The following is a 16,431-nucleotide window of genomic DNA, read 5'->3' as shown; positions in this document are numbered from 1 at the left end:
ATATAATTAAAATTAAATAAATATTTAAGAGAATATTTATTTATAGTGATAAATAGATAATATAAATTAAAAAATTTGAAGATAAAAAAAAGATTTTAAATATGATTTTTATTTTTTTTGTTAATTATGGAAGAGAAGAATAATTTTTCAAATTAGTAAATTGTAATCAATTATTAACATTTTATATTTTTCTAGTTTTTTAAGAAATAAAAATTAAAATTTTCTTAAAAAATAAAAAATGAGAAGATAATGAATTATTTTTCATAAATAAATTGGTCTTAGACAAAAAAAATTAAAAAAAAAAATTAAAGCCTATAAGTTCAAATATGAAGTGACGAATTAATAATAGCAATATATAAATAAAAGTTATTTAAGTTTTTTAAAATAATAATCATTGAGAGGATTAAATTATTTCATTTATAAATAAGACAATGATTTTTTTTATAATATGAAAAGGTAAAAAAAAAAAAGGAAAATAATAAAAGGCACAAAAAAACAGAATCATACATGAGGAAATATTGTCATGCAAGCAAATAAAAAATTGGAAAATTTACAATTTGATCATTTAGTTTTATCCTATATTACACTTTAGTTTTTAAGTTTTAAAAAATTAATTATTTAATCTTTTAATTTTACACTATATCATAATTTAACCCCTAAATTCTTAGAAATTAATTATTTAATTCATGAATTTAGTATTATATTACACTTTAATCCCTATAATTTTAATATATAAAACAATTTAATACTTTTATCAATAGATGAAATTGTTATAAATATTATATTATATGAATTATATTATTTTATATATTAAAATTAAATGAACTAAATAATTCATTTTTTTAAAATTTAAAGACTAAAATATAATATACTATAAAATTTATGAACTAAATAATTTAATTTTTAAAATTTTAAAACTAAAATGTAATATAGAATAAAATTTAGAGAGCAAATTAAAAATTTCCCTAAAAAATTTCAGTGGGAGGAGAAGACTAAATAACCACCAAACCAAAATGAATAGGCCAATAATCCATGTGAGCAAGAGCACATACCCTCCAAAACCCCTTTACATCTTCAATTTCACACATACCAAACAATAGGGAAAACCATCCTCCAACTCAATTCACAAAACGACCAATTATGCTGATCAACACAATAATTAGCAGGTGTAGTTTGACAGCCCACAATCAATTGGGTCCGGTTTATCCCAGCCCAGCACAAGCCCAAGAAGCCTAATAATTAATTTAAAATGCCTTCCGGGCTATATATATATATATATATATATATCTCAAATGAGGTGCTCATCTTGCAATGTAAAAAATCTAAAGATTTGATATTACTCCTTTAAAAAATTTTTAAGGCAATAAATACCATGTAAGAATATATCTATATGTAAAAACAATGTTTAATTTCTGTTTCTTCATTTTTATATATTCCTAATAAAGATGTTCTCATGTGCTTAACCTAATTTAATTTAATAATTAAAGATAAATCATTTACCAGACAGATTTAGGTTTAAGTCATACTTTTCTAATATCTGTCAAAAAAAATAGTGTGTTTAGTTTGATTTAATTTAGTAATTGAAGGCATATCATTTACTAGCTAAATTTAGATTTAAGTCGTAATCTTTCAATCCCTACTCCAAAAGTAATAAATAAAAATATTAAAGTGTGACCATGGGAGGTATCTAGATAGCAAATAACCAAATTAAAACCAAAGGAGGGAACCTACTTTAAACAAAATTCAAAAGTTGTATAAAAGGGTGTCTGGTAAATGAACACACCCTTTAATTTTTAAAGCAATGAGCATTAACAAATCAAAATGCAATAGAATATAAAGCTTTTTGTTTAATGGATAGCTTTGGAAATCATCAATCTCTTTTCTATTTCCTAAAGTGGATATCAAACTTTGGATGCAAGTGATTTTATTGTTTGTGTAGTTTGTACTATACACTCAAATCATGCATATATAATATATATGTTCCCTTCTTATCACTAAAACAGTTTATTAATCCTTTCCTATGGAACTTATTCTAACAGTAATTTGCACATTAAACTTTTATTTAATTAAAACCATGCTAGCCGCTTAAGCTTGACTAGGATGATTAGAAAGTTTAAAACTTTTTGTGAAAAGGATTTTCTGATAAAAAAAGCATATCAGCATGTATCTTCACTATTACAACTTAATCAATAGGCTACATATCACATAAAAGTGAATGGAATTTTTCTGTCTTTTCATAATTCTTTTTTTTTCCCCTTTCTTTCCTATGTCTGCAACACATCTACAATTAAGTTCTTGTACTGTTGGTTTATGATCAGTTCAGATCAGATTGTTCACAATCAACATGAAGGGTGTGAAATTAAGCTTCATAAAATTAAATAATGTTAATGTTTTTTAGTTGACTCTGCATAAATATCAAAAAAAACAATGACGAAAGACATGTAGAAGCAATTTTTTTGTTAAAATTAAGAGGAACTCCTTGTACAATTAATGGGTCATATCTTAACGTTTCTCAATGCAATATTCTATCCCCCATGTCCCTGCTGATCACCAAAACCGAGTAAAACACTTGCCATATTTGGAAGCTTTTGCTCGTGCAATCTTTCTTTAATTCCTTTTTCTTGAACTTACCACTCAGCTATCCTGTCACTTTGCGCAGTATAACTGTATATGTATACGTACAGAAGTAATAATTTTGAGAAAATAACATAACCCCAACTAGGGTTTCTTATGTTGTCCAATTGGGTGGTTGAATATATTAGGTTGATGATTGAAAGAAGACTCTTATGTATCCACTCTTAAAGAATTGAATGGAGGTCCAAAGCACTATCACAAAGCCACAAAGGCAATAAAGAAGAGCACGACATCCACGCTCCCTCGAGAGTAGTCACTCCCAAGCTTCACTTTCAGCTTCTTTTCATGGCATCCAAAGGAAAAATGTGAGTTGGAAAGCCAAATTCCCTCTTCCAAAAGACATACATCTCTTTTTTCTTTTAGCCCCAAATTTCTACAACTCCATCATCACTTTCCCCTGCTAATATACATATACTGCTACACATTTGGCATATTTATAATATATACGAACAACACAATCTAATTAAAGGTGTGATTGTATTAGAACTTTCTGCTTTGCAGACTGTACAGCAAAATTATTTAATTTTTCAGGAAAATAACTAATATAGTAATAGCATTCAAAAGATATTGGTATTCAAAATAATTAATATTTGTTCGTATTGGAACATGGGTATGGCCAAGACTGAGAGTTCAGAAAATTCACAGTTAAAGAGACAAAATGTAAATTTCACAGGGTATGAGTGGTATGATCATATGGGGTAATATAAGGGATATATTCTTTTTTCTTTTTGCTAAAGTATATGACACATATATATGGGATGGTGACATTTGAGTACCCTATGGACTTGAGAGTAGTGCTGTCTTGCATTCAGCAGAAAATCACAAAATCTTAATCTTCAATATTGTGTGCATCATTCCAGCTTTTGAACCCTTTAGTTCCATGACCCTAAAAGACCTTTTACAGCAACCCCACGAGCTCGTTTTTACAACTATTAAATCATTTTTAAAAGCTGAATTTATGGGTCCTCCATTTTTTTCATGGCCACCCCTAATAAAGTTAAAACTTCCTCATTTTATTAAAAGAAAAGCTCAGTAGGTAAAGAGCAATAAGATTCTGCTCACTGCGAGGGGGAGAGAGAAAGAGAGAGAGAGAGAGAGAGAGAGAGAGAGATAAAGAAATTTTGGCTTTTTGGTTTATACTTAGGATTCCACACTTTAAAGTTTAAAGACCATTTTGTTTAGCATAAAAGTAAAGAGAAGTGTGTGGGGATATATACATATATATACACACACAGTACCATGTAAGAGATAAGAGATTAAAGGAATTGAAGGTAAAGGAACCTGCAGTCAATATCTCATACAATTCAAAGCAGTTGGCAGTTGGGTCCTTTCTTCTTATTTCAGTTATACGTGTCACACTTTCATTGGTCCCAATCCACATCTCACTGTGTTTAAAACACCAATCCATGTGATTATTGTTCATTACCAAATCCTATTTTTCTTTTCAAATCAAGCATTATAGGTGAATTATGGCTGCAAATTAATTACCAATAAACTATCTCTTATTAATTTGTATGGGACTGTTTGGCATGATGAGGGATAATGGTGGGAACCCAATTGCTAACAAAATCCAAACCCTAATGCCTAGCTTTCCACTTTTCATATTATATCAAATAAAGAAGCTAGCGCCCTCTAGTCACCATCTTAATTTCTCTGATTTGCGATTTTGATAGGCCGCGTGGAAAATTATTACACTCAAGGGCCCCTATAAAACTATGCATATGTCAAACTAATAATATTCATTTATCAAGAATAGTATAATAATATTATTAATGCAATTAGGCACACACAGCTAGCTGGATATAATTTTGTTAAATTAATTAAGGGTTTTGATTTATGCTTGTCGTATTCTTTGTCCTTACGGATGTTCTCATTAATTAATCGGTGCTTAATTTTCTTTTTTATTTTGAGAAAAAAATAATAATTAAACAGTCACTCAAGAAAGGTGGGTCAGTGGCTTTTTTAGTGGGGAAGATAGTCCATTTTTATTGGTCACTTAATCCAAATCTTCATGGCTCCCACCGACTTTGTCTAACGAGGGAGTGCCACATCGCGTTAATAGGTTAGTGAATTAGTGAATGTTAATAGGATATATATACATATTTAAAAAACTTCACTCAACTATTACAAACAAAAATATGAACCTAATCCACCGCATGACATCTAAACTAACCATTTACATCATTTCACATACACATTATTTTATATATATATTCAAATTATCACTTAAAATTACTAAAATTACATCTAAAAATTACTTAAATAATATGCAGCTTCATATTAATAATTAATTCATAAATACGCATGATCGACTGAATTCATTAAAGAATTTCTCCTAGGAAAATGGGATCCACACTATTGGAACGAACTAAAAGGCCTTGTGCAAAGAGATCATTGCAAACTGAATTTTGAATTCAATATTTGTGTGCTTTAGATGCTCAAATATCTTGTAGGGGAAAAAAAATCCTAAATTAACTGGTATCAATCAGGTGGTCCTGATTCTATCCTTGATCAGAGGCATAAAATGCCGATCTAAAGGATCTAAGGCAAATCCAAGAGAAAGGGACGAAATTTGTACTAGGCAAAAATTGTCTACATGTTACGGTTTATCTTCATGGTGGTCCACATTGGCATAACGATGATGTGAACGAACTAGGTATATATACATGTAAGATGAGAGATAATAATGGATGATGCTGCTGATGCTTCATCATCAATACTGCAGGAATCACAGAAATAAAGTTTGCATGATAAAAATGATTCATCACCAATACAGGAGAAGGGGCATTGTGCTACGTTACTACATGCAAAAAATAATTTGTCATGTCGGGGATCTAGGGCTAAATGACAGCTCCTTGCTGGGCTTTTCCTAGCTATTCGTATTTTTGAAGGTACTGTAAATATAAAGGAGCCTTTTAAGTTGTTGGCTTTTTCCTACAATATATCCCATCAAACAATACCCACTTAAATGTGTCCAGCCTCGCACCATGAGAGTTAATTACCGCAAAGAAAGTTACAAACCCCTAGAGAACAAGTGTATGATCCATCTGTATGATACAGGCTCGATATGGTCATAAAAATACAAGGTACATATATATGTTAAATAATATTAGTTGAGCCATCAGGATGTTAGTGAGGCAGAGCTGTCTGATATCTCTAGGGAGAGATAAAAGGAAGCAGCCATGGATTGGTCACGAGATGCACTAGCTAACAAGGTGCAAGGAGTCGTATTCATGAAATGAAAGAAACCTTCTTTATTGCTTGAGGGACCAAGCAGTCTCTTCAATTTTTTGCTAGGGCCTTCACTGCACTGACCCCTGGCCTCGCTATATTCCACTCCTTAAAAGTTATTTGATACAGTAATAAAAACAAATCGCAAAGCTACAAAGTATCTATTATCAATCACATATGCCATTCACATAAAGAAAAATTATAAATAAATAAGTTTTAAAAGAAAAATATATTTTTATTATTATATTAATCAGAATCAGATACAAGCACGCGTGAAAGGCCCCAAAGACCTTTGTATTTGCCAGGCCAAAGTTAGGCCTCGTAAGAGATTCCTTCTCTTGAAAAAAAAATAATAATAAAACAAGGAAAAAATTTTTAAGAAAAGAAAAAGGAAATTAGGAAAAAGTTTACACACATGTAACCACCAGTCACGTGGTTAAGAGTCTACTAGTATGGTTAGGCCAAGTTCAAGGCCATTAGAAGAGGCAATTCCCGCCAAAAAAGCACACATACACACGTGTGTGCCATGCACCCCTAGAGCATGTGCACACAAACCACTCTCAAAATCTATAAACATATATCATATCATGTGTTGACAGAGCCATGTTATTATTTTCTTTTCTTTGGAGTTTCTTCCCATCAAAAGACGGAGCGATGAAAATGATGGCGGCCAAGATAAGAGAAGCTTGGTAGCTTTCCTTGTTTTCTATGAACAGCTCAAACTTCTAAGTTCAATCCATTATTTTCGCTTACCCATTTGATTTTCTTTGCCCCTTAAGGTCCCACCATCTCCTTCCTTTCATTCTACAATCGATGCTGTCATTGAATTTCATCACCCCACTTCTTTCACACTCTATGACTACTATTTAAAACATAAGCTTTCTCTCTCTTCTCCTAACTTTCTCACACAAAAATATTAAGGTAACAAATCCCCCTCCCTTGGGAATCTGCAATGCCATTAATAATCAATGGCAAACCCCACCAAAAAAATTAATAAATCTCCAAACTCACCAAACTCTACCTCACACATATATACACAAAATAATCTACATATCAATCGTCTCAATTTGCCCTCAAAACGCTCCAAGAAAATATTTTTGAGGATTCTATATAACTTGGACCACCATTATTTTCTTTCCTTTATTTTTTTTTCTCCTTTTTTCCTCCATTTTTTATATCCTCTTTGCCATCACTCGGAGTTTCCTTTGTCATCATCCGTCCATAAGCAGTTATTTAATTTTCTCCTTTTATGAGATGATGATGAGGAAGAAGATGAAGATGGAGAAGAAGATGAGTCACTGGACCTCATTCTAGCCCGGATTGTTACTCTAAGCAGCGGTAAGACTTTTGGGGGTTTCCTCCGGCTGTTGTCAAGCACAAGATCTTGCATTAAGCGGTAGCAGCTGATGATGTTTTCCTGCAAAAATTGGATATACTTGGGAGTTGGGATGCGAGTTTGTACTTGTTACATATACACGCCCAGTCGCAATCATAATCATTTTAAATATAGCTTTCTGATGTATCCAAAAAAAAAAATTCACTAAAGTAATAATAATAATTATCATCATTTTAAATAATATGTAAATATACTTATCTCCTTACTTTGCTTAGCCCATCACACCACGATTCAGCATGTTCAGGATTAAAAAGAGACAAGTTTGGTATTTCATTGGCTGCACAAAGTATGGCTGCGGCAGCAATGCTTGATGGCCAATACTCAAGAAAACTCGCTTCTGTAGACATTAGCAAAAATATACTCATTCCAGTATTTGCCTGGGCTACTATATGTACGTAATTTTTAGCAAATACATCATCCTTGCATGCATGGATATCCATATCTCCGAATTATTACCTTTCATATTAGATAAAATGATTTCCGTGGCCCTTGAAATCAGAAACCCAATGTAAGTTCCCGTTGAATCGATCTTGCATGCGAAGAAACCAAGAAAGCTAAATGGTGTTATGGATCGTAGCCTCCAATCCAACACACTGAGAACGAGAAGTTCCATTCTGCGGATTGTTCTGGGTTCGAAGATATATTTGGCACCTTCAAACTACATACAATTACATTAGGTTAGACCATTAATTATCGCGGTCTAGTGAGTATTTATATGCTACGCTGTCATAAAGTTATTGATCAGAAGAAGAATATACCTGGAGATCCAATAGAGAAGGAACCAGAGCTTCCTCCATCTTAGCTGCTACTGACAAGCAAGCAACGGATAAAAGGTGCATTGGCCATCCATTTGCTTGCTGAAATAGTAACACAACCCATTAAAAAAAAAAAAAAAACCAAAAAGCATTTTTGTCAAAAAAATATCATTATTTTCATTCACGATAATAATGATAATAATAATAGTAATGATTAAATCCAATTAATGATGATAATTTTTGTCATTAAGATGAATTTATCTAAAGATATATCTTACTTTACCTAATGGCGAATGCCACGTGCCAGGACAGTTAATTAAGTTTATGAACAGCATATAATGTAGTCTAACAGTACAAAACTTTACGAGGGCATAATAAAAATTAAAGTTTTACACTGTTGTTAAGGCAAGCATAACAGATTAACAATAATCGTTCGGTCGGATCATGTTTCCAACATGATACCTACCTATATATTCCCTCGAAATCAAGGCACAAGTGCCCCTTTTTCACTACATCAACGCTAATATATATGTATCGAAATTTAATTTAGAAGTAACAATCAATAAAATTAAAATTAAATTAGAAAAAGAAAATCATCGTGCATCTCGATCGTCAAAGTGGAGAAAAAAGAAAAACGCGTTGCCTATTAGCATACTTGCGTGAAATACACACCGTAAACTGTAGCTAACGAGAAATTATTAGGTATAATTAATATATATATATATTATTTTTTATAATTATTTAATATTTATTTTTTATATTATAAAAAAATTTAATTTTTTATGTGAAAGCGTATTATTTTTTAGCACTTCTAACGTGTGTAATAATTAGTCATGATCAGGTACCCGCGTCGTTTTCATGGTTTGAAAAGTCAAGCGTAGTTACCCCTACAGTCAAAAGTGTTTACTTAAGCACCGGGCTGAAATTTTACACTTTTTTTTTATTTTTATTTTTTTTAAGATCTAGATAACTGTAAGATATTTGATGAGAAGCTCACCGGCAATGGACGGGAATAAAGGAACCGATCCAAATAGTTGACGGACAGATAAGCCGTCAATGGCTGGAATCTATAGTATGCTTGCACCTGAAAAAACGAACCGCGTAAAGGATGAATAAAAGCATGGACATATATACATGCGCTGCCAATCCATGAGAAGTAGCCGCGGATCCAACGGCTGATAAACCTATATTCAAGTTTCAATCAATAACTCCTCCGAAATAGACACTGCGACTGAGCTGGACTGCTCAGATCTCATATAGTACTTTTAACTGACTAATCTAAACATGTTGTGTACCGTAGTGGCAATATAGTAATATCAGTAAACTTATTGTCGTTTACCTTGAGAATCCATGCAACGGATTCTTCGCGAGCCGATGCATCGAGAGAGCGAGATTGGAACCGAGATAAGTAATCGAATCCAGGAACGAAGTTCCTTTCATCTTCAATGAAACTGGCAATGGATTCTTCGACACATGCCGGAGATTCGAGGTCCGACGAGCATTCCGGCGACTCGCCGGAGAAAATTTCTGATGATTCCTCGCTGCAGAGAAGGTCGGTGAAGCAATCGGAGCACGGCAGTGACATGATCGCCGTCGATGGTTTCTCATTCTCTTGTCATCTCTATTTTATAGTATCGAAGTCTCGAAACGACTTCAAAAATCGATGGACGGAGTATTGGTCGGAGTTGTCACCGGAAAGTGACTGAAATGAGAAAGAGCAAGAGGCGTTTTGGTTTGTGTTTTGAAGGTTCTATACATGAATGTCTATCAATTTGTTTCTCTTGTGATATAAATATGAGGTGATGTGATTTTTTATATAATAAATTTTATTTTAGGTATTTAGAATTTTGACAGTTTTTAAAACGATTAATAAATAAATTATGGAAAGTAAAAAACGGAAAGGGAGTGTGGGGCTGTTGTTGATTTTACCAGGGAAACCGATTTCCATTTTGAGACGGAAGCGGGAGAGCGTGGCGACTTGATTAGCGCATTAGTAAACAGTTTACCCTTCACGCTTCCGAGTTAGGTTTACGGCTGCTCAAATTTTGATTGCGTCCACTTTGAAGAATGACTTTTTTTGGGATTTTGTCAAGGAATCTCGTGCTGCCATATGCCCCACAGGTTTTTTATTCGTAATTATTATATATCAAACTATATGAAGTTCTTACCAATAATTTTTTTAAAAAATATAATAATAAATTACTTTTTTTAGAAAGAAAATATAGACTTATTTGATTTTAAAAATTTCAAGTTTTTAAAAATATACAAAATTTTGTGTCATTATTCTCAAATAAAACATGATGACCAAAAAGGGTCTTCTTTGGGCTTCTCCTCCCACACTCTGGGCTTAAAATGAAGGGGAATCAATCCAAATCACAATGCATTTTCTTTTTTTTTTTTAATTAAATTATAGTACTACTTAAATAAAAAGAATAATAGTAATAATTAAATTTAGTCTCACATTAATAACACTAATAAATAGAAATCCAAGACTGTTAGCCTTCGAACTCCCACGTTGATTGTGGATGTGTGTGCATGGGCTTATAAGCCTTGTCCAGCCTCCGCTCAGTTAGCAATTACTTGAGCGTGAATGTTGATAGAGTAAGTCTTATGTTTCTGTGTATGCGTTTGTCTTTGAAAGAAAAAGTTAAAACCTGAGGGGTGAGGCGAGTTCCCAATGCAGTCCAGTGATTGAAGTCTGTGAGTTAGCGGGCGTGCTTAGTGAGGGTGAACCTTTGGACTCTCACATCGATTATGAATGTGTGTGTACATGGGTTCATAAGTGTTGTCAAGATTTTGCTCAGTCAATAATTATCTGGGTGTGAGTGTTGGTAAAGTAAGTCTTATATTTCTATATGTGCATGTATCTTTGAAAGAAAAAAAAAAAAAAGACTGAGCGGGAAATTGTGCGATACAGAAGGGGCGTCGTAGGGTCTCTATAAATGTGTTTCCCACCTAAGATTAAGTGATTAACCAATGCAGGGGACATTGAAATCGCATGATCGGCATAACAATCAATTTTGGAATTATATGCTGTCAACTTCAATTCTTAAATTAAGAAATTAATATGAAATGGAAGTGTCTTTGGCGCCAAACATAGGGATTAATTGGAGTAGACGTGGCAAATTTGATCCCGTCCCTTAATTTGATTTACATTTATTCAATTTAAAGTAATTTATAATTTATTTAAATTTATATATTAAATAATTTTAATTCATGATTCATTAAATTGTGAATCAATGCAATGATATGTATAATGTAACTTTAGATAAGTCACAAACTGAGTAAATTATAGCGTGTATTCAGTGTATTAAAAAATAATATATTTTATATTTATATAAAAATAATTATATTTTAAAAATAAAAAAATAAAATTTATTATTTTATTATAAGTAAAGATACATATATATTAAGTATATCTAATAATTTTTTTACAAATTGTAACTATACTCAAATTAATAATTTATATGCAAATACTTACCGGTAGTTGCATTATAATGTAAAATTTTAAAAATAATATGTAGTATTTTTTTTATTTAAAAAAATTATTTTGGAGTACTAAAAAAATTAAAGGAAATAAATACTGGCCGTACACGTGTAGGAATGCATATTTAGATGTCAAAAGTTTGGGGCTACACCATGAGAAGTATAGGCTAGGCCTAAGGAAAAACCTACATAGTGAAGATTGAAGGCATTTAATAGGCATCCAAATGATGGCATGACTCGTGGGTATGGCGATACATCAACCATTCGCATATGGATACAATAATGTTAAAATCTTTTCTATTTTCTATGCTTTAATTATTATTCACTCCCATTGAAGGGAATTCCAAGCCACAACCACAAGTAAAACATTCAAGCTTCTACTCTCCACCAATTACATTTTTTTTCCCAATAAATATATGGAACTACTAGCATTAATTGCTATTGCTAAGAATAGTTTTTGTGACATACGTAAAATGATGCAAATTTCTTGTCAATAATAATAAGATTTCTAGGAATTGTTTGGTACAATATTAAAGTTTTTAGATTGAGTTTTTAGATTGTAGAAGTGATTTTTAACATTAAATTTTATTGATATTGAGTGAAGATAGTTTAATGGGTTAATTTTTTATTCAAATTCATTTGATTTATAGATTATTATATTATAAGGAATTACAATTACACTTCTACTAAGAATTTAAATTTTTAACACAATAATAAACACTTGATTTTATAGTTAGTATCAAAATTATGGTCATGAATTTAAATTCCTAACAAGCGTTAGAAATTATTGACACTAAATGAGAATAACTCAATGAACCATCATGCTGCTCAGATTTCTTTGAATCTATGACATTTAAACAATTACGTTATAAGAAATAGAGTTATACCTTTATTAAAAGTTTAAATTTTTAATACGGTAGTAAGTATTTCATTTTATATATTTGAAATTTAAATTTTAATAATTAAAATTAATAGTAAAAAAATTCATATGATTCACTATATCAATTCCATTAGATAGCAAATTGCAACTTTTTGATATATTTTTTTTTAATTGATGGAGTTGTAATTTAGTGATCACCATCATCTAACTGAAGATGGGTAGATTTTGAAAGGGTCAGCAATATGTCAGCATTATCAACTCCCACTACTAAATGAAAAGCCAATAGCTTTTTTTATTATTATTATTCTTATTTTTGGTTTCTAAATAAAAAGTTGTGTATTAATTATTATTGACTTTTCCAATGTTTTGCATTTTCATGATGTGTCTACTTTGCATTTATGTTGATGAAACTTGTCTGCCATCCACAATGAAGCTAGATTCTACCTTGTACATACTTCAATTTCACCATACTAAGATAAAAAGTGATTCAACGAATAATTATTAGGTACAATAAGAATATTAAAAAATAATATTTTTTTAAAAATAATAAAATATTTTTTACTTAATTATAAAAAATAAAATTAATATTTAAAAAATAATATATATGCATCAAATATATCTAATAATTTATTAAACTAAAAAAATATATATATACAAAAAATGGCCTCAATTTGCTATTGGGACTCAATTCACCCTTCACTTTCAGAACGTACTAGTTAAATGAATTTTAGGCTAATTGACTCTTTTTTTTATGACAGTAATTGCACTCCTTAAGATGATGCCAATATAGAATAAAATATGGAGGCTAGTGAATTTGCATTCCGACAATAGCATATTTTTAAAGCACATGCCACAAGTAGACAATATAAAAAGACCTAAAAGTCAAGTCTTTCCAAATTGATATGTGTACATACACTCATTGCCATCTAATATTTGAATAATACCTTTAATTAATTTATGTCATTATAAGGAAATAACTTCAAACTCAATAATTGAATTTTGTCAATCGGATATTACCGACAATCTTTAGTATTTTTCAAATTAGAAGATATTATTTAAAAAAAATTAATTTATAATATTATTTTATGATAGTAAAAAAGTAAGTGACAACAATGTTAGGTATCATTAAAAATGAAGTACTGCCCATTTCAAAGTGACAATTTTTAGTGAAATAAAGTTATCCAGAAGTTGTTAGCTTTTGGTGGAGAATATATAATGGAAATAATCATTTAACATATTAAACTCATGAGAAAAAGCTCTTGTATATTTAGTGAAATGATATAAAGCAACACATAGCTCCTATATTGGACATGATTTAACATGTTGAACTTGCAAAAAGTTACGCATAATCTCTTGAAAGGATAAAAATTATTTGTATGGTCCAATTAACTTAATTACAAATATATAATTGCATCGATGATTACTAAGTTGTTTCATCTTCCTACCACTATTGTTTTATGCAATTAGAAGAGTAAAATTCTTAACTTTTCTTTGTTTTAATCAACTAATAATTTAATTAGGATTTGTAAAACAAATTAATTAACTAAAAGTGACTGAAAAACAAAACCCTTTTCCATAATTGAGAACCCAATTAAGGATTTGTGGGTGTCATGCACCCTCTCTCTTCCAAGCACTAAAGTGAAGCCCTATTGAATGTACCCCCACAAACCCTCACACCCACCACACCCCACACCCCACACCACAAAAAAAAAAAAAAAAAAAATCATCTTTCATCAACAAAGCCACAGCGAGATGACTGTACCTCAAACAAGGGCACCATTGCTTCTATTACTGTCTGCCCATACATGTTCATTTGATCACACTTAGTGGATATATATATATATATATATATATATATATATATATATATATATATATATATATATATATATATATATAAGAAAAAAGTGTACGAAGTATGGGGCAAAGTGTGTTAATTAGGTGTATGTACATCAAGAAACATTTAAGTTGTTATTTAACAGTGTAAAATTTATGGTCTACGGCAAAATGAATGCCAACTGCCCAAGTTGTACACTTTGTCAAATTAATGCACTCTTTGAATTTTGCTAGCTCTTGCAGACGGTCAACAATCTGATCCATCTATTTAATGATTTGTACGTTCAAAAATCTTGGCACCAATGGCTTGGAGAAAAGATAACAATGCAGACAACCCACCACATTATTACATGATACATAACCTAACCTATACTTCGTTTCCATATGTATACTTGAAAGAAAAGCACACATCATTAACTTATCGACTCCTGTATATAATTACGGATAATTAAGCTTTTGCATACTTCAAAATTTTAATATACTCACTAATTTTTTATAATAAATAAATTTAAAGTACACATATAATTGCTCAATTATAGTAATAAAAAAAATGAATACAAAATTTATATAATTAACCGAAAAATCTACATCAAAAGGCAATACACTTAAATTAATGAAGCATGGCTATGAAGTATACATGTATAATGGGATTTATCCAAGTTAAAAAATGGAGAAGAAACATTGATTTAGCACCACGTATACATACGTGTTCCCAATAGTCTGGTGGGTGGGCAATTTAAACTGTTGTCGGATAGGGCATATGCCCTTATGTCCACCACATAAATCATGCAAATATATATATATATATATATATATATATATATATATATATATATATATATATATATATATATATAGTCAATTACTGGGGCTAAAAACTAATACCTAGTTCTTCAAAGTACAAGTGAAATCAGCCCAATTATTTGACATCGTCTGCATGCATATCCAAATTATATTTTTATGATCGATTAGGCATGGTCAAAACATCACATAAGTCAACATATTATTTGACAATAATATATATATATATATATATATATATATATATATATATATATATATATATATATATATTAAACCTATTCTACTTAGGGTTGGAGAGGATAGGAAGAAGACAACCAAACACAATGTATACATATTTGAAGACAGGATATATATATCATGGTTAGTATATGTGCGAGTTTTTATTTTTTTAATTATTTTTCCATGCTGATCATATATAATTAACTCTTTGTATCGTTATTCTAATAAATAACCAAGACTTTTCATTTTGATTTTTCTGTTTTTTTTTTTTTTTTCAACAAGCATACAATTGTAGCTGACACTGACCAAAATATTGTTTAAATTGCTCTATTTTATAATACTATTGGGGTTTAGCATTCAGTTCAAATCGAATTAAATCATTAAAATTGAATTAACTGAATTATCATATTTTAGAAACCAAATCAAATCAAAATGAATAGAAAATTAAATCGAATTGAACCACTCTATTTTGGTTCAATTAGATTTAGTTTGAATTGATCGGTTTTTTAGTTTTGATAGATTTTTTAATTAAGATTTGATTTTCAAGTTATTTGATCTGATTTTAACATTTTTTTGAACATAATAACCATTAATCAATGAAATTAAACAATTTATATATATATATATATATAAATATAAATTTACATATAATTCATAAATTTCTTATAAAAATAAATCAATTTAAAAGTCAATAAAGTAATTCAATTCGGTTCAATTCAACTGATTTTTTTCTCTATAAAATTGGACCGAATTAAAACAATTGAAATTCTTAAAATACAAAATCAAATCGAACTAGTATCTTAAAAAACAAACTAAATTATTAAATTAAAATAATTTGGTTCGATTTATTCAGTGCTCTCCCCTAAATACTGTGGCCTATGAGACCACGAGAAGATTCTAAATATTGATATAGGCATTGGCTGATATATATATACAGTTCCAGAATTATTTATAAAGATGACTATAATAATAGAAAATGTAAATCACATACCTTAGTTATTTTTATTCTTTCTATCTTTACAAGTTATAAAAATAAATAACTATTGTCATTTCTGTAAATTAAAGAGACAACTAATTTTCACCTCTTACACCTCATAGAATATGTGACAACTAAATTTATCTTTAAATAATTATTTTATTGATAAAAAATATAGAAATAACTTGTATAGTAATATAATTTTAAAACAAAC

At 30.1% G+C, this 16,431-nt stretch overlaps 1 protein-coding gene across 2 annotated transcripts; it reads right to left on the bottom strand.

Moving 5' to 3' along the window:
- Positions 1–6,079: 6,079 nt before the first annotated feature.
- Positions 6,080–9,812, bottom strand: LOC110643329 (cyclin-D1-1). 2 transcript variants are annotated; one of them, XM_021795678.2, is made up of 6 exons: positions 9,356–9,812; positions 9,014–9,200; positions 8,020–8,118; positions 7,718–7,919; positions 7,468–7,598; positions 6,080–7,282 (listed from the first exon to the last, which is right to left on the bottom strand). In XM_021795678.2, exons 1-6 carry the CDS (start codon positions 9,622–9,624, stop codon positions 7,055–7,057), a joined length of 1,116 nt encoding a protein of 371 aa, XP_021651370.1. In that variant the 5' UTR covers positions 9,625–9,812; the 3' UTR covers positions 6,080–7,054. The 2 variants fall into 2 exon arrangements, with proteins under 2 accessions (XP_021651370.1, XP_021651371.1); XM_021795679.2 differs by having other exon boundaries at positions 9,014–9,100; positions 9,356–9,810.
- Between the last annotated feature and the right edge of the window lie 6,619 nt (positions 9,813–16,431).

Source organism: Hevea brasiliensis, chromosome 2 (genome assembly GCF_030052815.1).
Source record: "Hevea brasiliensis isolate MT/VB/25A 57/8 chromosome 2, ASM3005281v1, whole genome shotgun sequence".
NCBI lineage: Eukaryota > Viridiplantae > Streptophyta > Magnoliopsida > Malpighiales > Euphorbiaceae > Hevea > Hevea brasiliensis.
The sequence above is the reverse complement of the archived record's forward strand: the minus strand, read 5'-3'. Positions and strand labels throughout refer to the sequence as shown.

What these genes read in the sequence shown, in the direction of transcription:
- LOC110643329 (XM_021795678.2), bottom strand. Translation starts at nt 9,624, where the DNA reads ATGAGAAACCATCGACGGCGATCATGTCACTGCCGTGCTCCGATTGCT. An exon ending in CTTCTCTATTGGATCTCCAG is followed by an intron (nt 7,920 to 8,019) that starts GTATATTCTTCT and finishes AATTGTATGTAG; the next exon opens with TTTGAAGGTGCCAAATATAT. An exon ending in GGTGTGATGGGCTAAGCAAA is followed by an intron (nt 7,283 to 7,467) that starts GTAAGGAGATAA and finishes CAATTTTTGCAG; the next exon opens with GAAAACATCATCAGCTGCTA.